This window comes from Penicillium maclennaniae (assembly GCF_028827695.1).
Source record: "Penicillium maclennaniae strain IBT 15551 chromosome Unknown utg000005l:1.0-2652337.0:1.0-2654196.0, whole genome shotgun sequence".
Taxonomy (NCBI): Eukaryota; Fungi; Ascomycota; class Eurotiomycetes; order Eurotiales; family Aspergillaceae; genus Penicillium; species Penicillium maclennaniae.
The window spans coordinates 1,018,595-1,040,250 of NW_026623217.1; the positions used below are offsets into that span (position 1 = coordinate 1,018,595).

Consider the following 21,656-nt stretch of genomic DNA (forward strand, 5'->3'; position numbering starts at 1 on the left):
TTTTCCTGTCTTGACAACATCATGGCTGCCCCTACAGCTCTTCGTCAGGCGGTGCCCGAGCTCCACCAGGTTCAACCTCAGGCTACAAGTAAGAACCCTTCAACTATTTCTCCTGTTCACGAACTAACCCCTCAAATAGACGACGATGAAGTCTTGATCGATGCACAGGCGACAGAGCCTGATGCCTCCAACTTGGTCGCCGAATCTGCGGAAGACAACGAAATGCGCATCGACGAGGAAGGTCGCCCCGTTTTCACCCCAGCCAAGGAAATCAGCGCCGCATACCGCATCGAGACTCGCAAGGTGCCTGTCCCGCCACACCGCATGACCCCCCTCAAAGCGAACTGGACCAAGATCTGCCCTCCTATCGTCGAACACCTCAAGCTCCAAGTGCGCATGAATGTCAAGAGCCGCGCAGTCGAACTCCGAACCTCCAAATTTACTAACGACGTAGGAGCGTTGCAGAAGGGCGCGGACTTTGTCAAGGCTTTTACTCTTGGTTTTGACATCGACGATGCTATTGCTCTTTTGCGACTGGATGATCTTTACATTCAAACATTCGAGATCAAGGATGTGAAGACATTGAATGGGGAGCACCTAGGACGTGCAATTGGCCGTATTGCCGGCAAGGATGGAAAGACCAAATTTGCGATTGAAAATGCCAGTCGCACTCGTGTGGTGCTTGCAGACCAGAAAATTCACATCCTTGGTGGATTCAAGAACATTCACATTGCCCGTGAGGCCATCGTCAGCCTGATCCTGGGTAGCCCTCCGGTATGTTCCTTTCCGAAAAACATGAGTCTTTACGCTAACCATCTCGCAGGGCAAGGTCTACGGCAATCTACGAACCGTTGCTTCACGAATGAAGGAGCGGTTCTAGATCACGACCACAATCTTCAAACGAGTTTCGGCATAGTATGGGCGTTTGGAGCATCTCGATTTTTGGGCTCTCAATTTAAAGGCGTGACGACTTCAAAAAAGTCAGTCATCTTGATGAATAAAATATCCCGTTTACTTGAACAAATTTATATCACAACATTCGAAAATTCTGGCATTAGAAGGCTATAGTAGACATTTTACCATTCCTTAATCCTTCTTCAGCGGGTGGAACACCTCCTCAATGCCATTCGAAGTGATGATCATCACTTGCAAATGATCACCAACCTCGATGTGTCTTTCCACGGCACTTGTAAATGCGTCCCGTACCAGTTGTTTGACCGTTTCTTGGGGAAGAGGCTCCGAGCTCTTCTGCTCAAGCGCATGTCCCTCTCCACTGCCGGGGATATATTGGTTCTTGAAGTTAACCTGGTTATCCAGGAAAGGCATGATCAAGCTTGCTGCAGCACCGGCAGCACGGCATTGCTCTCGCTCGTAAGAGCCCACGGGATCGTAGCTGTAAAGCGCTCCCTTACCCTCCTCATCCAGACCAGCCAAGATTGCGTGTACGTAGTAGGGGAAGAATCGCTTTCCGTAGAGGATGGTCGAAAGTCGCTGCGCACAGGCTGAGACAGACATGGACTTGCCGTGTTGGTATTTGTACATCCTCACCACTGCATCCAGTCGTTCCTTGAGGGCATTACCATCCGCGGCGAAGCCAACCACGGACAGAATAATATGAGCACCTTCGCCAGTCTCATCGTCACCACCGATCTTGAAGACCTTCGGGACCATGCGAGAGTTGATATTGTAGCCTGATGTAGAACGGGTGTCGCCAGCAAGAATCGCGAAATCGGAGCCTGTGATGCCCAGAGTCGAGCCACCGTTGTCGGTGTATCTAAGCCAATTCTGTTAGCTGAAAGCCTCTGAAGCTTCCACCAAACGGCTCCATACGGGTAGAATCCATGCTGTCTCACGGGAGCAGCTGTAGACTGAGAGAAGGAGTATCCGACCGTCCCACCGCGTGAGTGATCAAGAAGGGACGTCATCGTGAAAAGAGGAAGGCGAGGAAGAGACTGTTCGGCTAAATTTCGAGACAAGAAGATACTGGGGTAGGGACTGGGACAGAAAGTTTGGAAGGTCGTTCGGTGATGGTTGCAATGAAGATGCCCGGAGGTCTGACGCGGTGCTGTAGCTGCCTTTTGCTTATGTAAGACTACAGCTTCTCGAGGTCGGACTGCTTTCAATGCACCCGAGCTTCCCTTTTGCCTTCACGTTCTAGATACTGGGGAAATACAAGAGTCTTGATAAAATTCTGCGTTTGGAAGCTGTGGACTTCTTATATGTCAACTTGTGACAGCGAGTGAAGTGAAAAACCCACCCCATCGACATTATGCTCTCTCTTGTTTCATACGACAGCAGCGACGAGGAAGAACTTGAGTCCCATGTACCTCCTAAATCAGCGGTATGGATAGCTTTCCACGAGTTGGACCCTTCTCTGACAGCATGTGTGACAGCGCAGTGGAAGGCTTACAGAAACGGCTTCGCCGACAGATCAGACCAGAGGTGATGTTCCCGCTAGCTCAAAATGTGTTCAATCCAGGCTAATATTTCTGAATGTTTAGACCGGCCACCTACTCATGACGGGCATAAAATCCAACCTGCGTCTATGGACTCTCACAAAGTCCCAAGTGGGCCTGTTCTCGGACCGGCAACAGGCCCAAGACCTGTGGCCCAGCCTCAGTCACCAGATGACCGCGAGCGATTCGACCGCTCCTCTCCTTTCTCGGCATCGCGAGCTCTGATTCAAGATCTGACGCTTCCTCCAGTTCCCAATCTGGACATTCCACCATCTCCTCCTGGATCTCCCAACCCCGTGGCGAATGCCAAATTCGAGCATTTCCTGTCTCTCAAGGAGCAAGGCATTCATTTTAATGCAAAGCTAGCCAACTCATCATCTCTCAAGAATCCCAGTTTACTAAAGAAGATGATGGAACACGCGGGCATTGACGAGCAATCACAATATGATACGACCTTGCCAGTAAACTTGTGGAGTACTTCCAACCTTCCCAAATGGGGCTTCAAGGAAGAACTCTTGAGGGCCCAACAACAATTGCGGCAGCAAATGGAGGATAAGAAGGCATCTGGCCAGAGGTCCTCCATTGGTTTTGTATCCGCTTCGGATACGAAGAAGAAAGCCAATGTGTGAGGACGGATTGAGACCGGAATGAAATTGGCCCCACGAAGATCAAACCTTCAAATATCCATGACAGCCCCAAAGTGGCTGCTGCGGTGAGCAAAACTCTTGACTCACTCAGTCTCATGACAACGCCTTGCGTCCGGGGGTGGTATTTCCATACTTCATGTGCTATATGGCTGGCCTGGAGTTTGAATATAAACCAAAGTCCGCAACAGTACCCGTCCAATAATTTCTGGGCAGAACATTGACGAATCCATGATAGAAGACGGCCATTGGATGAATGGGAAGAATCAGGCAAAAGCAACTGGTATAGGAACCTTCAACATAAGCCACTTGCCGAGGACAAGAAGCCTCCCTTTTACCCTCCTCCTGCTCCTCCCCCACTTGCTGATCTATTGCGGCGTCTTGCCCTTTCAAATAGACTCGCACATGAAATTAAAACTATTGTATCGAAGCTTGCTTTTCCCGTATTTTGCCTTGATCTGAGGCTTTCCGCATTGCCTTGTAGATCTCTCACGGGTGAAGACGGTCACAAGATGATCTTTTCGCTCATCAACCAGCTTCAAACAGATGGGTGAAGTCGAGCCATCCACTTTGACATGGCGAGTTCTTTTCCAGAGAATAGAGCGCCGTTCGCCAATAGGATTCCCATCTGCCTCGGCACGGTCATCCCAGACCGATATATCGAATGCAAAGCGAACTCCTTGGAAATGTCCTCCCACTGAGCATTCACATCGTCAGGGTTGCCCAGACACGATTTGTAGTCGCCGGAGAATTTGAGGACTTTGCTGACGGCCACTACGGGGCTTTGTCGCTGTTCCCTGCATATAGAACAATATCAGGCCTTTTGATGGTCTACAAGGAGACGGTTCAGTAGTATACGGGTTGGTCGTCTCGAGACTTGATCTCACTGCGCCGATGGAAGGGCCTCCTGTGGATGTGATATACGGGTGACGGTCCATGTTCCTCCAGGTGGATGTAAGTGGATGTATTCGACCCGAGATGGAACCAAGCGGAAGACATGATGAGTTTGTCTTATATCTTTGCTACGAAGGGGCGGGGCGCTCCACGGGCCTTTCATACGGAAAAGAGAGCTACGGTTGAACGCGATCGGCGGATACGACGCGTCTGCGGCGGCTGAGCAATATCACGCCGCTTATCGAATTTCCAGAGGACGGGAATGCGAGGCGAAGTACGAGGATGCCGGAAAGAAACTATGTAGTGCACGTCTCCGAGATGGTATGAATGCTCCTAGTCTCAAGCGCGGGTTCGCAGGTGCCCTGGATGATGAGTCAGCAGGAGCTCCGTCAGCTCGACTGCCTAAGCTTCCTCCATTTGAGTATCGTCATCGTTCAATCCCACCGTTCCCCTACTCTCCGCCATTTCATTCTTCTCTACTCTCGCCCCTACAATTGACTGTCTTCACTCAGTTCCTTTTCACAATGAACCACTTCCCCGAAGCCTGGGGCCGAGTATGTTCAACCCAACCCCATGCTTGCTACCTTGCTAACACCACCTGCAGCCCAGGGACGATGTCTACGGCGCTTACAACTCTTCATACCTCCAAACTAGCGGCCCTAAGACACATACCTCTTCGCCGGCCGTGACGGGAACGTCGGTCATTGGCGTGAAGTTTAATGGCGGTGTCGTCTTGGCCACCGACAACCTAGGTAGACCTCTCTCCTGCTTCATCGCTCTTCAGCCTCGGTACCCCCAAACTAACAGTCTTTGTTTTGATTCGCAGCATCGTACGGATCCCTCGCGCGGTTCACTGACGTGAAGCGTCTGCGCTCCTTTGGCGACAAGGCGGTGGTCGGTTTCGGTGGAGATGTGTCCGACATGCAATACATTGACCGTCTCCTCGAATCGATCGATATCCGAGAGAACTACTCCACTCACGGAAACATGCTCAATGCCAAGAACCTGCACACTTACCTCGCCAAGGTCTTCTATAAACGGCGCTCTGAGTTCAACCCGCTGTGGAACCACGTCCTTGTTGCAGGCTTCGATGGAGATGGCGAGCCGTTCCTCAGCTCAGCAGATCTTCTGGGAACGACTTTCTCTGCCCCGCACCTGGCGACTGGATTCGGTGCTCACCTTGCGGTTCCGATCCTGCGACGAGTATTCCCCGACGAGAAGCCGATCGAAGAAATCAGTCGGGACCAAGCTGTTGCGGCCTTGAAGGACTGCTTGAAGGTGCTGTTCTATCGTGATGCACGGAGTCTGGACAAATACTCCATAGCCGTGATTACCAAGGAGGGCATTGATTTGAAGGAGAACGAACAGCTCGAGGGCCAGAGCTGGGCCTTTGCCGAGAGGATCAAGGGATACGGGGCCCAGACAAACTAGACGTTGACATGTGTTTCTCTTTCTTATCTTCATACTTTTCTAGTTACTCTGATCACATGAGGTCCCCCCAATGAACCGAAAAAATTGGACGAACGATCGGAGATATGAACTTTGACGAGGATTGATATGAGCACTGGCCCCCCACACGAGCCGTTTCATCACAGTTTGGAGGTGGGCTTATCGTAGACTACACGGTTGACACAAGATCCAACTCCCTCCAGCGCGACCTCGACCCGATCACCGTCCTTGAGCCACAGCGCAGGCTTTCGGCCCATGCCGACACCCTGTGGTCTTTTCCATCCCCGTCAGCATCGGTGATTCATTATACAGATCAAAGTGATACTCACGTTCCAGTAAAAATCAGGTCGCCGGGTAGGAGAGTGGTACCCTGAGACAGAAAAGCAATGGTCTTGGCCACCCAAAAATCATGTCCTTGGTGGAAGAGGACTGGACCCTCTCTCCATTTAAAGTGGTGGAAATCTGCAAAGCATTCGGATCCGATATCACCTTGGAAGAGACGATGCCAGGTCCAAACGGCGCCCAGCCGTCGAAGCCTTTCCCTAGACCCCACTGGCCTCCGCCACGCTTGATCTGCCAGTCGCGGTGAGAGACATCGTTTCCAACCGCATAACCTAGAACGTAATCCAGAGCTCTGTTCTCCGGGACATTCTTGGCTTCTTTCCCGATGACGATGACGAGTTCACACTCGTAGTCTAGGCCTTCACCTTCCTGAGCCATCTGGGCGATGGGGATATCGTCGGTTGGGCCGGCGATAGACGTGACGGGCTTGAAGAACAGCACTGGGTACTTTGGGATGGGCAGGTTGGACTCCATCGCGTGCTGCTCGTAGTTCAGTCCCAAGCAGCGGACAGTTCGGATATCCTTGCGCGCCAGAGGAGCAAGGAGCATGCGCACCTCGGCCACTTTCTCGGTGACTCGGTGCTCCCCAAAGATATCACCCTGGATTACTTTTGCTTGGGTCGTCTGAGAAAGGTCAGTGGCTCCCGACGGGAGGATGGCATCGCCGTAATAGATGTGCCCATCCTTGGCCAGGAAGCGAACGAGATGCTAGCTAGCTGATTAGCCATCCGGAGAGGCCCAAAGCCAAAGTTGACAGAGAAAATAGAAATGGCAAGAGCTACAAACGCGATAAAAAAAAAAGGGGAGGGGGGGAGAGAAATAGCAAGATGATGAGAAACTCAACCCTGATTCAATCTCACGTACCGTGAAAGCAGCCATGGTGTAGATAATGAGAAGATCCCCGTGGAAGTGGCGCGTAGTTAAGTCGTAGATTCCACTCGGCCGGGAAATCCCAATGTGGGCCCCGGCGGAAAACGAAGAGCTTCTTCCCCAGGATCTCAAGCTTCCAAGCCTCCCAAGCTTCTTCTGACTTTCATGGCCCGCCTCTCCGGTCTCCAGCGGGAGGTCTTATCCCTCTATCGAAAGTGTTTACGTGCCATTCGTCATAAACCCCAGGTAGGCTCCTTCCCACTTCCCCGGGTCGCCCGAGCTCCTTCGCTGATCGTTGATAGGAATCAAGAAGCAATTTCAAACACTATGCACGGTAAGTCTCTTTTGCCCTCGGCGCCCAATCCTTGCACTCCGGCTGAGGACAGACCTAGGGCGGAATTCCAAAAACATCTCTCGGTGAATAAAAAAGACTTTGGCGCCGTGGAATATCTTCTGCGCAAGGGCCACCGCCAGCTCGAGACGTACGCCTCTCCGGGCATTCGTAACATTCGCTGAGGGCGATCCCGGACCTCTGTCTCTTCCGTGGGCTTCTCGTGTTTCTGGATCTTCGGATGACCAGCTCCTCGATGACGGGAGATCGAGTCGCTATAGTCTCGAAGGTATCGAGAGGCCCCCGGCTTCACCCGGCCCGGTCTTCCCGTAGGGAGGAAGGTACCATGCGTGGGAGACGTGTCTGATATGGAGGACAGTGGACGAAGAACGAACACTCCAGCTATGATTCAAAACTTCATCGATAGATCACTTTCTTCTCTCCCTCGGCATCTCTCTCTATATGTCTGAGCCAGCATCTGCTGGTTTCATTCCTAATGTCTCGCTTATGAGACGGCTGGAACCCATACTTCATCGCGGACTATACAGGCACATAGCAGTGATCGTCTCTCAAGGTTGCCCAATACGATTCTAGACATCTTACTCGCTTATTCCCTGAGCCCCCGTATGTTTCGAACCAAATAATATCTGGCTCTCTTGTTGGTCTTCGTCACGAGTCATGCTGAGCGCAGTTCACATAAATTCTCAATCCGAGGAAATGCGATAGGATAGTGTTTTAATGCTATGTACAGGATGTAGTCGATGGTTATAGCTCAGGCAGTTCGGGAGTCTCCCCGGTCCGCGATCTATCTTGGCATAGATCGGACACTCCACGCGCAGGAACCATGCTGAGGCTTGCAACATTGCGTCATCGGATGACTGAGTAAAGAGTCGAAACTGGAATGTTCGGACCCAATGGGTCCGTGGTTGCGAGTCGGTCCTGGATGGCGACAGAGGATTGGAGAAGTGGGTGGAACGCGCCACCCGCTTCTGGAGGGTTCTGACAAAGCCATCGATTGAGCAGCACCACGAGGTATATAAATCCTGCGATCAGGAAATCGATTCCATCCATCAATTCCAAAAGGGCATCTGAAACAACACAAAAATCCCTGATCATTTAAAGATCTCTTTCTTCTTTATTTTACCACAAGACTACAAACTCTCACATCTCAAAATGGCTTTCCTGTGCAACTCCGACTTCCGGCCGCTCTTCCGCCTGCTGGACGACTATGAGACCCACCGTACCGGGGCCGCGCCAGCTACCTCCACTCAGACCTACACCCCAGCTTTCGATGTCCGTGAACTGAACGATGGTTACTACCTCGACGGCGAATTGCCCGGGGTGAGCCAGAGCAACATCGATATCGAGTTCAGTGATCCACAGACCCTGATCATCAAGGGCCACTCAGAACGTGCCTATCAGAACGACACCAACAACGCCGACTCCAAGAAAGGCGCTCGCCGGTGGCGCCAGCCTACTGTCGAGGATGAAGAGGCCGCTTCTACCGACACCGACACCGACACCGACCTGGCTTCCGTGACGCCCGAGTCTCAGCCATCCTTCCACTACTGGGCCTCGGAGCGGTCAATCGGCGAGTTCCAGCGAACCTTCACCTTCCCAACTCGTGTCGATCAGGATGCAGTGCGCGCCAGCCTAAAGAACGGCGTCCTGTCCGTCGTCGTGCCCAAGGAGGCTGCACCTAAGACGAAGAAGATTCGCATTAATTAGTTCATTTTCGACTGATCTCGCTTTCTCTGTGCATTTGGGATCTGGGCGCCTGGGGTTTAGGTTGACACATGTATAAACTCGCATCAAATATGAAGTAATGAATGAAATTGTCATGAAAATTTTAAAAACGTTTCAACTGTATCAACAAGATGTGATAGGTAATATGTACGTAGCTCCAATGATTCTCTGCCAGATCGGATCAGCATGCGAAGACCCCTGTACGCTCCTTGCTTCCGCGCGTGGTTGTGGTCTTTTCCTAAAGCTCTCTCGACGTGTCTCTCCTACATGCAGGTCGGAGGACATGACAGGCTGGCAGACTGTACGAGCTTATCAATTCACACGTAAATTTTCACTCGAACACGGTAACTGATTCGGTTCTAACTTCTCACTGAGGATGAGCGAGAGCCTACCGGAAGCCAACAATGGTACTACGTAGTCGAGCTGTGATTGTCTTTTGGAATATGAACGGTCTTGAATCATGAAATGGATTATAATGAAGATCAAAGGCTTCGGCTGAGGGTGACGGGGTCAATGACGCCCGTGTACAACGCCAAATTTTCAAGTAGTTTATGATAAACGAGGGTATAACCGTTCAGACTCCATCCATGGACTAGAAACTCCGATCCCATCTCAAAAACGCCTAGGGAACTTTTTCTTTGGACGAAACCAAGATCGTCCAGAAGTAAAAAAAAAAAACATTAATAAGAAAATCATCATCCGGAGGGGGGGGGAAGCGAAGCAAAAGAGACATGTCGTTATATAAACATTTCAGGTTGGAGTCGCTCTTTCATCGATTTGCGGCGATAATCATGACTTCGGCTTCGAGGTCGGCCGCGATACGTTTCGGGGAGAGGGAATTCTTCACCGCGTTCTTTCCCAGCTTGGAGATGATCTGGGGACAAGATCGTCGGCAGTGGCGGTGCGTGAATGCCGGGTTTCTGGCTCCAGATCCGACCACTGTGTCTGCTCCGGGATCGAGAGTGGCCGACCCACTCATGACTTCCATACGAACGATACCCAGAAGTAGATCGGTGCGCTTGGTCTCGCCTATCGGCGTTTGCGAGCTGCTGATAGCTCGGCGTCGTCACTAAAGTTGTCGAGGAACCCGCGCTGGAAGCGACGTCCAGCGCACTCCTGTAAAAGTGGTCGTCATGTGGGGCTCTTCTCGTGTAGATAGTCTGCTCTTGCTGGGAAGAAAATGCATACGACGTGTCCACTGGGGAAGGTTCAGGCGCCTTAGGGTACTCCGTATATCGAGGAGCACACAGTGTAGATCGGCGCGCCCGCAATCCCGCAAGGGGTTGGGTGGCCGGGCCATTGCCATCGTACCAGCGATCGTTGGCTAGATGCATCCGCGAAAAGTTCCGGGTCTGAGCTTCCTGGAGGCTGAAGTGGCGCTGGCATTCATCGATTGGAACGCAGAATTGATCATTTCCGACGACGGCGCTATTGCTGCTGTCCGCGGCGCCATAACTAGAAGCCTGCGAATCAAGGGATGCCCTTGTTCGGCTTCGCTGAAGGGAGCGAATGGAAGTCGCAGAGCTGTAGCCACTGTCGGACTTGTTGAGGGATCGAAGAGTACTCTGATCGACTCCGACGTCCACGGTACTCTGTTCTAGTTGAACGTCGCACATGGCAATGCCCTCATCCTCATCCCCGGGGAAGATCGGTTTGCTCCGCGGTCCTGCCATAATAGGAGACTTCTCGAAGGAGAATGGACTGCCAGGTACATCGTCTGACTTTTTCACGTCTGATACGATGGGGATCTCCAGGGTAGAGCCTCTCTTGCCAGCGGTTTCAACATTCTTCAACCCGAGTCCCGGAGCTGTAGTATGGGGATGTCCGAAAGGAATCCGGTCACTGGAACACGGGGATGCAGAGCCATTGACCACTCGTAAGGATCCCAGTTTGAGGGCCCCAAGCTGGGTATACCGGGGATCTACAGGGCTTGTTGGCCGTGCCGGCAGCAAAACGGGGAGAGGATTTTTTTCACGGGGAGGCAAGGGCCATTGTAAACCCTGCGACTCATTCGTATCATCGCAGCTCTCGGGTTCACCGATCGGTGAAGGAACACGTCGAACAGCACCAGTGGTTCGTCGCGTCGCAACCCCCGGCCGTGTCAGCAAGGATCGACGGCGGGTGAGCGAGAAACGCTGGTTTCCGACCAAAAAGGCCGTGTTGGAGGATGTTGCTTCCTCAATCGGACTCTCGTAAATGACACTTTTGTGTCTCTGTAGACTCGTCTGTATTGAAATGGCCCGTCTTGGTCTTTCCTGTACCGGTGGCGCTTGAGAATACTCTTGCCATGTTCCAGATTGATATGACGCTCTTCTCAACGACGGGTTAGCGGAAAAAGAGCCTGAGTGAGGTGAGACGGGCTCCAAACTTGGCTCGTTCAAGGATTGAGTGAGAGAAAGAGCGGGACTCTCATTAATGCTCTGCACTGGTGAACCCGACTCAGCTTCAAACAAGGTTGGGGGAATCTCCGTGGCTTTGGGGTAGCTGGCTCTGACATCTCTAGAGATCTGGGAGCCAACCCAAGGGTTTTGCCATCCGATGACGCCAGTCAAAAGCTCCGGACGATCGGGTTCAAGGTGAGATGACTGCGAAGCGCTCGGGGCAAGCTTCTTGGTCGGTGGCTTGGAGAGACGGTTGAACCGGCGGGTCTCATCTCTCGCGGAGGTCGATTGTAGATTGCCCATGGTGTCGCAGGCACCAAGTGCAAAGAAAGCGATATCACCACGGCTTCAAAGAGATGTCCGGCGCGGCATGGAAAGTAAATATACAATGACTGACGGGGTAAGAAGGAATCTTCAGATTTGATCGAATCCCGCGCAATTGACGTCAAGCCACGCCCTGATTGCTGAAAGATCGATCCGGACACCAAGCTGTACCACTCGTCCCGTTTTCAATCCGGTGTACGATTGGCGGCCGAAGGACCCCCGTGCGGAGATGATGGAGCAGAGCCGTGTTTCAGATTGGTAGATGCCCCGGAGATCGGTTGGGCCGGAGCCACAACAGGCGCGAATGGCGGGGATATCGCGAATGTTGAGGTTACAGCGACGAGGCACTCACAGATTCCACGAGGGCCGTGTGTCCCAGCACCTAAGTACTTCCTGTATGCGGGGGTACCGGGGTAAGTGAGGCAAGGTAAATCGGGAAGAGGGAGGAGGGAGGGGGGATGTTTCGCGTCTACTCCAGAGTAGAGAGCAGATCAACCATGAAACAGGGAGTATAGACAACAGGGGAATGAGAAACAGTTAAAACACGAAATAAGCACGAAGAACAAACAATTAAAATCAAATAAAAAACACAAGCAAGAAACAAGCTAGGATTTCAGGGGAGGCCACTAGATACATACAACAAAAAGACGAGCCAGGGTAGAGGGGAGACGAAAGCGTTTAGTTTGCCACGAGTCACGTCGCTCTGTTCTGTTCTGTTCCCGGGGGCGCCATCGCGTAGGCTGCAAGCGGAACTGGCCACGACAGGTACAATGGCATTTCCCGATTTCCCGCCCATTTGCTGGGCATGTTCTGCCTACGATCGCGTTCCTTGAACGGGGTGATGCTCAAATGATTGGCTCGGCCTTGAGCCGCTTGCGGCTTGAGTAAAAACGGGATAGTCACCGGTACTTGTGTCAACTATGGCGGGACCACCAACCACACAAGTACCCGCTCCCCACCCTGGATGGGATGGATGGGATCGTCGGGCGTGCATCAAAAACCTGATGCGACATGGTCAACCCGACAATCTGCATTGTGTCTTTCGTGTCCGGTCCTGGGAATTGCAACCCATTGATCCTCTCCGAGAAGGGTGCCTGGACCAAACTCCTCGCGAGGCCTCTCGCTACCACGCTGATCCTTCCGTCCTCTACTTCACCTCAAGCTGACCCCCAACACCACGATACACGAGTCAGGCGGAAGCTGCATCCGGCGACGTGGGTGTTGATAGTCCGAGATTCCGGTGGGTCATGGTAAATACGCTGTCCGCCTTCCCCTTCTTGACCGCTGGCGACTTTGACTGGGCCTGTCGAGACCTAGCCGATCGAGCCAGTGGTGGGGGCTGGCCATCCGCTAGACTTGTCACACAGGTAAGCCCCTGCCTGCCTACATGAACTTTGAGGCTTGAGAACGCTGCTGACGTAGGGGGAACCCGAGACAGAACGGTACCCATCTCACCATCACTCGATGCGTGGAAGTCCAGGAGGCTACAGAAGGTTCGGAGGTAGAAGGGCAGGAATTGGACGACCAGGATCCGGTCTGCAAGCCCCTTTGTGCACCGATGCACGGTCAGGAGATATTAGACGATTCCCTAATGCTGAATCTCATTTTAACAGGAGGCATTGATTCGTACCGATCTCGGCCCTAGATTACAGATCGACTATGATATAGTGCTTTCCCCCACATATCAGGTCCCAGTTTTGTATTTTACACTCAGGTGGCATCACCATCAGGGCACGCTGGGGCTGGAGACCGTCTATCAGTATGTCGTCCCGGAGCAGTACAGGAAGGAATTGAAAACGGTGGGGGTCCTGGGTGGGATCAGCTGTGGGGTAGGTGTGCCCCCCCAGCCTGAAGATCGCGTGGCAAGAGCTCATTCTTCGTAGTACCATCCACAGTCTGGCGCTCCGGCCTTTTTCGTCCACCCGTGCAACACGGCGGATGCCATGGCGCAGATTGCAGACGCACGGAGCGTGACCCCGGGAACATATCTCATCATCTGGCTCGGCCTCGTCGGGCATTGCGTGAACCTGCACGTCCCACGTGAGCTCGTCGCCTCGGACGGTCCCAGCCCATCCTGAGGCGCCCGAATCTGCAGTGAAATGCCGAGCAAAGAAATCATCAAGAGCTTCAGTCACTTCCCGGCCACAGAGCCAAACATGAATTTGGCGAGGATCTCCAATTAATCCTCGTCTGAGGAGGCCTCCATTGGCACATCACTGTCCTCATCCATCGGTGCATCCTCGTCATCACTTTCGTCGCGAGCTCGCTTCACTCCTTGCGGCTCCCCGTTGGCCCCGGTCGCAGGTCGCGCGGGCACGCTGCTAGGCGGGCCGCTGAAGATAGACTTTTGAAGATCGGTCGACACACTGCTCAATCCGGCACTGGTGGCAGGTGCAACATATGTACCACGAAGTTTGGCTATCACGCCGGAAGCTCCCTTGGCATACACAATTTTCTATATATCATTAGCGCTAAATTTGTCAAAGATAGCGACGAGACGTACCATTTCCTTGCCGAAAAAGTCGAATCCTTGAAGAGCGCGCATGGCTTGTGTACTGGCTTGAACGTCCTTGAAGACTACGTGGGCTTGGCCTCGCATTTTGTTTGTCTTCATAGCCACAACATCGAGGACGGTACCGTAGGTAGAGAAGAAGGTGTAGAGCGACGAGCGAAGATCGTGCTTGCGTAGCTTGTCTGGAAGATTGGTGCAGTATAGCCTGGAAAGCTGTCAGCGTCCAATTGCTGGGTCAATTGCGGTTAAAGGGTGAGCTCACGTCTGGTTGGGGGGAACCGTCGCCTTGGCATCAGGCCGTGCAGCTGGCTTGGTGGCCATATCGTAGGATATTAAATTGGGTATCTGGTTTTTATCGTAGTCGCATGAAAGAATGGAAAGGGAAAAGGAAGGGTGCTGGCAGAGAAGCGAGATTGAAGCGCGACAATGGCGTGAGTACGTGCGGATGTCCAAATCGCGAGAAAAGCAGTGGAGTCATGTGACTATTAGCTAAGCAACCGGCGTCATCGCTTTGTTAGGCTGCCTCCGCTTTCCGTATGTGTTTTCCCCCCTCATCGACGGTAGAGAGCTCCTCCTGTCGTATCTTGTACTTTCACATCATGGCCGCTCCTCAAGTTCACCACCTCTTTCACTCTCCGATTGCAGACCACTCATTCTCCTCAGACAAGCAGACCCTTGCTGTCGCCCGGGAGAATAATGTGGAGCTGTACCAATCGTCGGGTAACAAGTTCACGCTGAGTGATGAACTCAAGGGCCACGAGAAGACGGTCACCAGTGTTGATATAGCCCCCAAGAGTGGACGGATTGTGACTTGCTCTCAGGGTCAGTCTTGCCTCCGGAAGTATTCAATTTGATTTTGCCAATTAAACAATGCCACACAGACCGCAATGCATACGTCTGGGAGCAGACTCCCTCTGGCTGGAAGCCCACGCTTGTCCTCCTCCGAATCAACCGTGCTGCCACATTTGTGCGGTGGTCTCCATCCGAACAGAAGTTCGCCGTCGGTTCCGGAGCTCGCTTGATCTCCGTCTGTTACTTTGAGGAGGAAAACGACTGGTGGATCTCTAAGCACCTCAAAAAGCCAATTCGAAGCACCATCACTACCCTGGCCTGGCATCCAAACTCTGTTCTGCTGGCTGCTGGTTCCACTGACTCTCATGCCCGAGTCTTTTCGAGTTTCATCAAGGGCATCGACACTCGTCCGGAGCCCAGCGCTTGGGGAGAACGCCTTCCCTTTAACACGATCTGTGGTGAGTTCTTGAATGACTCGGCCGGCTGGATCCAGGGTGTTGCCTTCTCTCCCAGTGGAAACGCACTTGCTTTCACTGGACACGACAGCAGTGTCACAATCGTGTACCCCAGTGCGCCGGAACAGCCTCCTCGGGCGATGCTGAACATTTCCACCCGTCTGTTGCCGCTCAACAGTCTTATCTGGAATGGTGAGAATGAGATCATTGCGGCTGGTCATGTATGTTTTCCCAATCTACCGTGTAGAACACTCAATTGTACTAACGTCCGCTTTCCAGGACTGCGAGCCCTTCCGCTTCAGTGGAGACGAAAATGGATGGCAACTTGTTGGATCGCTGGAGCAAAAGGACTCGGGTGCTGGTAGTGCCCGCGAGGAGTCTGCGCTCAACATGTTCCGGCAGATGGATCTGAAGGGCCAGACTCAGGTGGACACCAAGCTCAAGTCTACCCACCAGAACACCGTGAACACCGTCCGCGCCTTTGACGAGTCAAATGGACGGGTCAGCTCTTTCAGCAGTGAGTTAAATCCTTGTACTCCATTAGTTGATCCGATGCTAACGTGAATCCCAGCGAGTGGCGTTGATGGCCGTGTTGTAGTGTGGGCCATTTAAGAAACCCATGGGATGTTCAAGGCTCACTCACATACTCATCTACCTGTACCAAACATGACAATAGAACAATAAAAATAACGCTAAAAGAACAATGATTCTTTTCGCATGATCTCCCGAGGCGCGTGACATGATGACCTAATCGCCCCGCTTCCCCGGATTTCTGCAACCGAAATCAAGGAACTCTCCTTTTGAGTGAAAGTCTTGCAAGATGTTTCGCTTGTATATGCTGCTTTGCTTTTTTCTTCCCTGGAATGACTTAGCTATGGGCAAGAATGATACTGGGCACATTTCAAGCGAGCTGTTTAACTCACTGGAGGAGTTGTCACGCATAGTAGATATCTCTTACTGTGTGAGCACCACTGGCATCCAGGAGCCGTTTCAGTGTCTGAGCCACTGCGCGGAATTCCCTAACTTGGAATTGGTCACAGTAAGTATTTCCGAGCTACCTACATCTCTCCGAGAACACATATTCACATCTCGACAGACATGGAGCACTGGAGTCCTTCTCTCTGACTCTTGTGGCTATATTGCCATGTCCCACTCGCCGGGCCCCAAGCGTATTATCGCTGCTTTCCGGGGGACATATTCAATCACAAACATGATCATAGATCTTTCTGCAGTTCCACAATCCTATGTGCCCTATCTCGGAGATGGAGTCCCCGTGGAAGAGGATCTTACCGCCAAGTCAGGCTCTTCTACGCCACGATGTGAAAATTGCACCGTTCACGCCGGCTTTCTAAAGTCATGGATTAATGCCCGGTCCGTTATTTTGCCCCACCTACTCGAAGCGAGAGATAAGCATCCCGACTATGAAGTGACTCTGGTGGGGCATTCTCTCGGAGGTGCTGTGGCAGCGCTAGCGGGTCTAGAAATGCGCCTCAGAGGTTGGAACCCGGAAGTTACCACATTCGGAGAGCCGATGGTCGGCAACGCCAAGTTTGCGGATTTTCTTGATTCTCAATTCGAACTAGGACACCACACCAAGCCCACAGCGAACCCTGAGGCCCGGCGATTCCGAAGGGTCACTCATGTCGATGACCCGGTACCTCTTCTTCCACTCCGAGAGTGGGGCTATGCGCCCCATTCAGGGGAGATATACATTTTGAGTCCGGATCTATCTCCTACAGTCGAAGATGTTCATCTTTGTGTTGGTAATGAGGACCCTCAATGCATTGCAGGGACAGATGTAGCCTCCACACTCAGCAGCATGCTTCCGGATGTTAATATTCCCCTTGATATTCTCAACCCACACCCGGATCCCTGCTCTGAACCCGAGAATGTACGTGATATTCATCATGGCGAGCAGTTTTTGCTAGCGACGCAGAAGCCTGCAAATTGTGCATCTCGTGATGAGACCAGAGCGTTATACGCTCGCCGATGGAATTGGTCCATGATCCCAGCGAGGTATCGTCTTTGGGAGCTATTCTATGCGCACCGTGACTATTTTTGGCGTATTGGACTGTGTGTGCCTGGCGGAGATCCGACCGGATAGTGTATTCTCGCTCTTTGTTTCAGTATACTTTGGCGTTTGGGAATTACCGGGGCATCTATACATGTAAATAACGAGTACTTAATTGTAGTCCTAATCGACGCTTAGCGGACCTTGTGTCGAGACATCTGAGTGCCATGAGTGCAACGAGTTACAAAAGGAGAATTCGATCAACAAATACGAAAATTGAAAGTCTAAATGCGCTCAAATACCAGACCGGGGTAATATTAAAACCCAAAGCTATACAACAAGAACACTTGAAGATCAGATTTGTATGCAAGATGATAAGGTCAACGTCAAAAGTATGCAATAGAAAAAGTCTTTCTGACCAGGGCAAATTCTCAACGGCCGTGTTCCAGACTCGGCACAATGACAGGACCATATTTGACCACATTCGCATAGGCGCCTTCACCCTGAACCATGAAATCAGCCGCCAGGCTAAGCTTACTCTGGCCTTGCCCGACGATCGGTTGCCCGAAGGTAGGAGCTGTAGCAACTTCCGGGTCATATGCGACAATAGCAACGTAATTACGACGAGCCATCAGCTTACGGTGCTCACGGGCCTGGCCAGTGACGTCGGTCTGGAAGATCTCCATCATATCTTCCTTGGTGTCGGTGGGTTGACCGTTAGAACGATGGCCATTGGCGGGGACATACAAGGGCTTATTGTGGCTGTGGAGGAGCTTGATGATATAGGATGGAGGCGGAGTGTTGACGACGGGAGAAGCGATGAGTTGGTACATGGTCTTGTGGTCCGAGGGCTGGGCGGGATCGTGAACCAGTCCAGCGCCGCAGACGTTGACGGCACCGGAGAGGAAGGTCATGCGGAGAGACTTCTGGTGAGCAATCCCTGCAGAGTTCGGATGAGGTATGTTCGTTCAAGATCCTTGGATTCGTGAGTCCATTGATCCCGCAACTCATCCATGAGGTCGAATTCACCAAAGGGACTCAAGATGCCCCCCCATAAGTCCAGACTTGCCAACTGCGCGCTTGACAGAATCAAAGCCAGAACCGACGAACTCTTTAGCTCCCACCACGCCGGCAACTGAGCTGGTCACCTTGCCCAAAACATTGTAGGCACCCGTCACAGCGCGCTTGCCAGTGGCAACGGTCTGAGCAATATGTTCTGCTGTTTCCAGACGAGGATAGATCAGTGGCACCGAGACCATCCACAGACAATGTTGTACGCTCGGAGGCAGCATTGCAACCTTCGGGAAGAGACCCTGGTATGTGGGACCGGCCATGACTTGATGGGGATTGCGCTCGGAGCGGCAATCTGGGCCGACAACCACTACACCGGGGCCGAGATACTGACAAAGTGCCAGCCCGTACCAGTGATTGTGAAAAGGTCTGTATCGTTGTTGACGTTTCGGAGAATGTCAAGAGTGGTATGGTGCTGGAAGAGGAGATACATCTCAATGCCGATACGTCCAATGTTCTTGAACATGTTCGAGAACTGCATGTGCTCGGGATAGGAACCAAATCCATCGAAACTGCAGACGTGTTAGCTCTGACCTTGGCTCTCAGAAAAGTTGAAAGACTGACATATCATGGTCGTCGATCTGACAGATATAGGGAATCTGCGCAAAAGATTCTCTCAAGTGCGGCTGGTCAAAGTGACTAGTATAGTAGTGGAAATAGGCATGGGAAACGTCCTGCTGGTTCGCGGCTGTCCAGGGTGCATTCTTCCGAGCTTCCTTGCCACTGATACAGAGCCACTGTTTCAAAGAGGGAATTTCCTTCCACATACGGTCCGCGTAGATCTGTCCTCCCAGACATAACTGGGCATGGAACCCTCCGATCTCATTATGCTTTTGCATGATGTCTTTCCACATGAAGCCTACGCCACCCACGCGGGACCGCTCATTGGCATTAACATTTAGCGAGAAATCATTCCCTGAGACTGCAATGAACCGCCAGTTGGTCTCGTGCCGGCCGGCGACCAAGAACTCGTAGCGCGTGCATCCAAGATGTGAAGTAATGGCATATGTCCACTTGGCAGGGCCGTGATCATCCATTTGCAGATCCACTTCGTACTTGTAGAAGGTCCATCGTTGATGAGCTGCTATATTAACGCCCTTCAACTGTCTTGGATTGGGAGACAGATCAACACTCTGGTGGATGTGAATAGTAGGCGGCTGAGCGGAATCGGTCACCAAAAGAATGGAACCCAACCAGAGTCCGCGCTCAAGGTCCATGTTGGTGTACCGCAGATAGGGACCAAAGTACACACCGTTTGTGGGGGCTGTCTTGTATAGATCCATGCCGCTACTCGGAGGCGGTCCCGAGAAACCTGCAGTCATGGGAGACTGAAGGCTCTCAAACCCCGGGGTAAGCGGTACACCTGGAGATGCCATCGGCTTGCCAAATGCTGATAGGCCCGGTGATGCCAGAGGATGGCTGCTGTAAACACTTCCTACCGGCGACATAGGGGTGTCGTTGAGGTTCAGTGGCGTAGGGCCCTCGGGGAATTCCCACTGGGTTGACTGGGTTGGAAGGTGAATGTAGTAATACTGTCCCGAGCTTGGGTCCATATGCGCAATCCAACCCTCTGGAAGAGGCGGAGGAGAAGCTGGAGGCGGCCCAGAGGGTCCTGGGGAAAGCACTTGCGCAGCCTGCTGATAGACAGGCTGGTCATTAGCCACAGAATTCTGCGGCGATTGACCCATCTGTTGCTGCCGCGGGTCATTTGCAAAGGCCGGGTGATCAAGTGTCGAGGCCGATGGTGCCGGAGACGCAGAAGTACCAGCAGAAGCTACAGCAGCGACAGCCGTTGCAGGGTGCGGCTGGTTTACTGTTGCTGGGTGGGGTCCAACAGCTGCAGCTCCCGCAGCGGCGCCACTTTGCTTTTCATTTGGATACCCATTTGATGCGCCGGGTCCAGAGACACTCGAGTAAGCAGGTGGCGGAGAAGAGCTGAGGCGCATTCGATCCATGTCCTGCTCTAACGCGTTGGCAGAGACCCTTGAAGGCGGCTGCTGCACCAGGACTGCTGGAGCCTGCTGGCTTTGTGGCGGAGGGCTACTATACTGTGTTGGATGCTGAGCAGCCGGCTGCTCGCCACTCACAACATCTGCACCCTGGTAAACAGTGGGCGGCCCATGTGGCTGGGTCCCCGGTTGCTCAGTGGGGGGTCCATGGCCGCTGCGACTCTTGCTGCGGCTGTGAGTAGTTTGCTCGCTGTCCTGTATACTGCCCAGCACGAATTTGAGCGGCGGAACTTTGCGACTGCATGCGGGCAAGCGTTCCTGTGCCTGCGATACCTGCTGCTGCATAACGAGCCTCAATATCCGAACCGGGCTGTTGACCAGGGCCTATGATGGGTGTTTCCGGCGGCGGAGGAGATCCACGCTGAGCCCGAGTTGTAGCATTGGATGCAGTGGAGCTGATACGATTAATTGAGCTATTCTGTGCGGGTTGCAGAGTTGAAGGAGGCCGGGATCCCGAATTCTGTGGAGGCGGATAGTATTGTTGACGATAATCATATTGTTGATTTGGCTCTATAGGTGCGGATGCTGCTGGCGGACGAGGATACGGCCTTGCCGCCAGAGTTTCCCGGTCAGGCGCATCAATGCCAGGTGACTCTGGCAGTGGCTTCGGAGCAGTGCCTCGCCTCTCTGCCAATGTAGCGATTCGAGGCTGTCCATCGCGGGGTCGCAAAGCCGGGGGATAATCAGCGGGGCTCATGGTACCGGAACCAGCCGGCGGCGAACCATATCGATTGCTATCCGTGGAACGCCCATCGTTGGAACTGGAGGTACGCATCTGAGGACGAGATCGGTCATCGGGGTAAGGCAAAGGCGCAGATGGTGGGCTGGACGGAGATGCCGAGTCTCTCTTGTTGATGCGCAGTGGTTCTACCACGGGCGCTTCTCCTCGGCCAGAGTTGAGGAACAGCTCACCCTCCGGATGGAGGGCACGACTTCGCCGGGGTTCATCATGCAGCCGATCGGTGAAAAAAAAAAAACAATGAAGTGCAGAAGCCACCTGGAGATGCGTCAGGTACCAATTACAGCGTTAGGCGCGCAGATCAGTCTTAATGAGGGGCAGCTGGACCCCAAAATGGGGATGGCGGGGGAGTCGGGAGATAGGGGAGGAATACACGAAAGATAAAAATAAACTGGGATCCCTAAAGGGGGATCTCGGACCTTTTGGAGGGGAAAAATGAGATAGAAGGAAAGGGGAAGATGAAGAGAAAACGCGTGATTATCTCGAAGCGCCCACGTTGGGCGAGTCGCCGACCCCGCAGGTGACGAGAACCTGTCACAGCGCTTGTATAGACCTCAGCTTTCTATCTTGGATCTTGGGAGCCTAAGCTTTATATAGCTACACTTTGTCACAGATTCACTCTTGCATGGC

The 21,656-nt window shown here is 52.7% G+C and overlaps 13 protein-coding genes across 13 annotated transcripts; 7 read left to right on the top strand and 6 right to left on the bottom strand.

The window, feature by feature from the left end:
- Positions 1-21: 21 nt before the first annotated feature.
- N7477_005606 (pre-rRNA-processing protein PNO1) lies at positions 22-880 on the top strand (the record flags this gene model as incomplete). The annotated part of the gene is made up of 3 exons (XM_056967269.1): positions 22-88; positions 140-774; positions 824-880. 3 exons carry the CDS (start codon positions 22-24, stop codon positions 878-880), a joined length of 759 nt encoding a protein of 252 aa, XP_056822023.1.
- A 206-nt stretch (positions 881-1,086) lies between these two features.
- prs3 (proteasome core particle subunit beta 6) lies at positions 1,087-1,925 on the bottom strand (the record flags this gene model as incomplete). Its single annotated transcript, XM_056967270.1, has 2 exons — positions 1,087-1,774; positions 1,831-1,925. The coding sequence occupies 2 exons, from the start codon at positions 1,923-1,925 to the stop codon at positions 1,087-1,089; spliced, it is 783 nt and encodes a 260-aa protein (XP_056822024.1).
- Positions 1,926-2,545: 620 nt separating this feature from the next.
- Positions 2,546-3,085, top strand: N7477_005608 (HCNGP domain-containing protein; the record flags this gene model as incomplete). Its single annotated transcript, XM_056967271.1, has 1 exon — positions 2,546-3,085. One exon carries the CDS (start codon positions 2,546-2,548, stop codon positions 3,083-3,085), a length of 540 nt encoding a protein of 179 aa, XP_056822025.1.
- Positions 3,086-4,518: 1,433 nt separating this feature from the next.
- Positions 4,519-5,425, top strand: pre4 (proteasome core particle subunit beta 7; the record flags this gene model as incomplete). Its single annotated transcript, XM_056967272.1, has 3 exons — positions 4,519-4,548; positions 4,599-4,746; positions 4,821-5,425. 3 exons carry the CDS (start codon positions 4,519-4,521, stop codon positions 5,423-5,425), a joined length of 783 nt encoding a protein of 260 aa, XP_056822026.1.
- Positions 5,426-5,583: 158 nt separating this feature from the next.
- On the bottom strand, positions 5,584-6,664 carry N7477_005610 (fumarylacetoacetate hydrolase family protein; the record flags this gene model as incomplete). Its single annotated transcript, XM_056967273.1, has 4 exons — positions 5,584-5,716; positions 5,773-5,879; positions 5,933-6,493; positions 6,650-6,664. The coding sequence occupies 4 exons, from the start codon at positions 6,662-6,664 to the stop codon at positions 5,584-5,586; spliced, it is 816 nt and encodes a 271-aa protein (XP_056822027.1).
- A 1,495-nt stretch (positions 6,665-8,159) lies between these two features.
- N7477_005611 (Hsp20/alpha crystallin family protein) lies at positions 8,160-8,714 on the top strand (the record flags this gene model as incomplete). Its single annotated transcript, XM_056967274.1, has 1 exon — positions 8,160-8,714. The coding sequence occupies one exon, from the start codon at positions 8,160-8,162 to the stop codon at positions 8,712-8,714; it is 555 nt and encodes a 184-aa protein (XP_056822028.1).
- A 755-nt stretch (positions 8,715-9,469) lies between these two features.
- N7477_005612 (uncharacterized protein) lies at positions 9,470-11,416 on the bottom strand (the record flags this gene model as incomplete). Its single annotated transcript, XM_056967275.1, has 1 exon — positions 9,470-11,416. One exon carries the CDS (start codon positions 11,414-11,416, stop codon positions 9,470-9,472), a length of 1,947 nt encoding a protein of 648 aa, XP_056822029.1.
- Positions 11,417-12,448: 1,032 nt separating this feature from the next.
- Positions 12,449-13,515, top strand: N7477_005613 (ATG3/ATG10 family protein; the record flags this gene model as incomplete). The annotated part of the gene is made up of 4 exons (XM_056967276.1): positions 12,449-12,687; positions 12,860-12,971; positions 13,051-13,266; positions 13,321-13,515. 4 exons carry the CDS (start codon positions 12,449-12,451, stop codon positions 13,513-13,515), a joined length of 762 nt encoding a protein of 253 aa, XP_056822030.1.
- Positions 13,516-13,616: 101 nt separating this feature from the next.
- N7477_005614 (U2 snRNP complex subunit MSL1) lies at positions 13,617-14,270 on the bottom strand (the record flags this gene model as incomplete). Its single annotated transcript, XM_056967277.1, has 3 exons — positions 13,617-13,892; positions 13,941-14,154; positions 14,212-14,270. The coding sequence occupies 3 exons, from the start codon at positions 14,268-14,270 to the stop codon at positions 13,617-13,619; spliced, it is 549 nt and encodes a 182-aa protein (XP_056822031.1).
- Positions 14,271-14,548: 278 nt separating this feature from the next.
- On the top strand, positions 14,549-15,760 carry N7477_005615 (WD40 repeat domain-containing protein; the record flags this gene model as incomplete). Its single annotated transcript, XM_056967278.1, has 3 exons — positions 14,549-14,771; positions 14,831-15,417; positions 15,476-15,760. 3 exons carry the CDS (start codon positions 14,549-14,551, stop codon positions 15,758-15,760), a joined length of 1,095 nt encoding a protein of 364 aa, XP_056822032.1.
- A 646-nt stretch (positions 15,761-16,406) lies between these two features.
- Positions 16,407-17,300, top strand: N7477_005616 (lipase family protein; the record flags this gene model as incomplete). Its single annotated transcript, XM_056967279.1, has 1 exon — positions 16,407-17,300. One exon carries the CDS (start codon positions 16,407-16,409, stop codon positions 17,298-17,300), a length of 894 nt encoding a protein of 297 aa, XP_056822033.1.
- A 338-nt stretch (positions 17,301-17,638) lies between these two features.
- On the bottom strand, positions 17,639-18,121 carry N7477_005617 (uncharacterized protein; the record flags this gene model as incomplete). Its single annotated transcript, XM_056967280.1, has 1 exon — positions 17,639-18,121. The coding sequence occupies one exon, from the start codon at positions 18,119-18,121 to the stop codon at positions 17,639-17,641; it is 483 nt and encodes a 160-aa protein (XP_056822034.1).
- Positions 18,122-18,232: 111 nt separating this feature from the next.
- On the bottom strand, positions 18,233-21,062 carry N7477_005618 (WW/Rsp5/WWP; the record flags this gene model as incomplete). The annotated part of the gene is made up of 4 exons (XM_056967281.1): positions 18,233-18,588; positions 18,630-18,790; positions 18,843-20,453; positions 20,491-21,062. The coding sequence occupies 4 exons, from the start codon at positions 21,060-21,062 to the stop codon at positions 18,233-18,235; spliced, it is 2,700 nt and encodes an 899-aa protein (XP_056822035.1).
- Between the last annotated feature and the right edge of the window lie 594 nt (positions 21,063-21,656).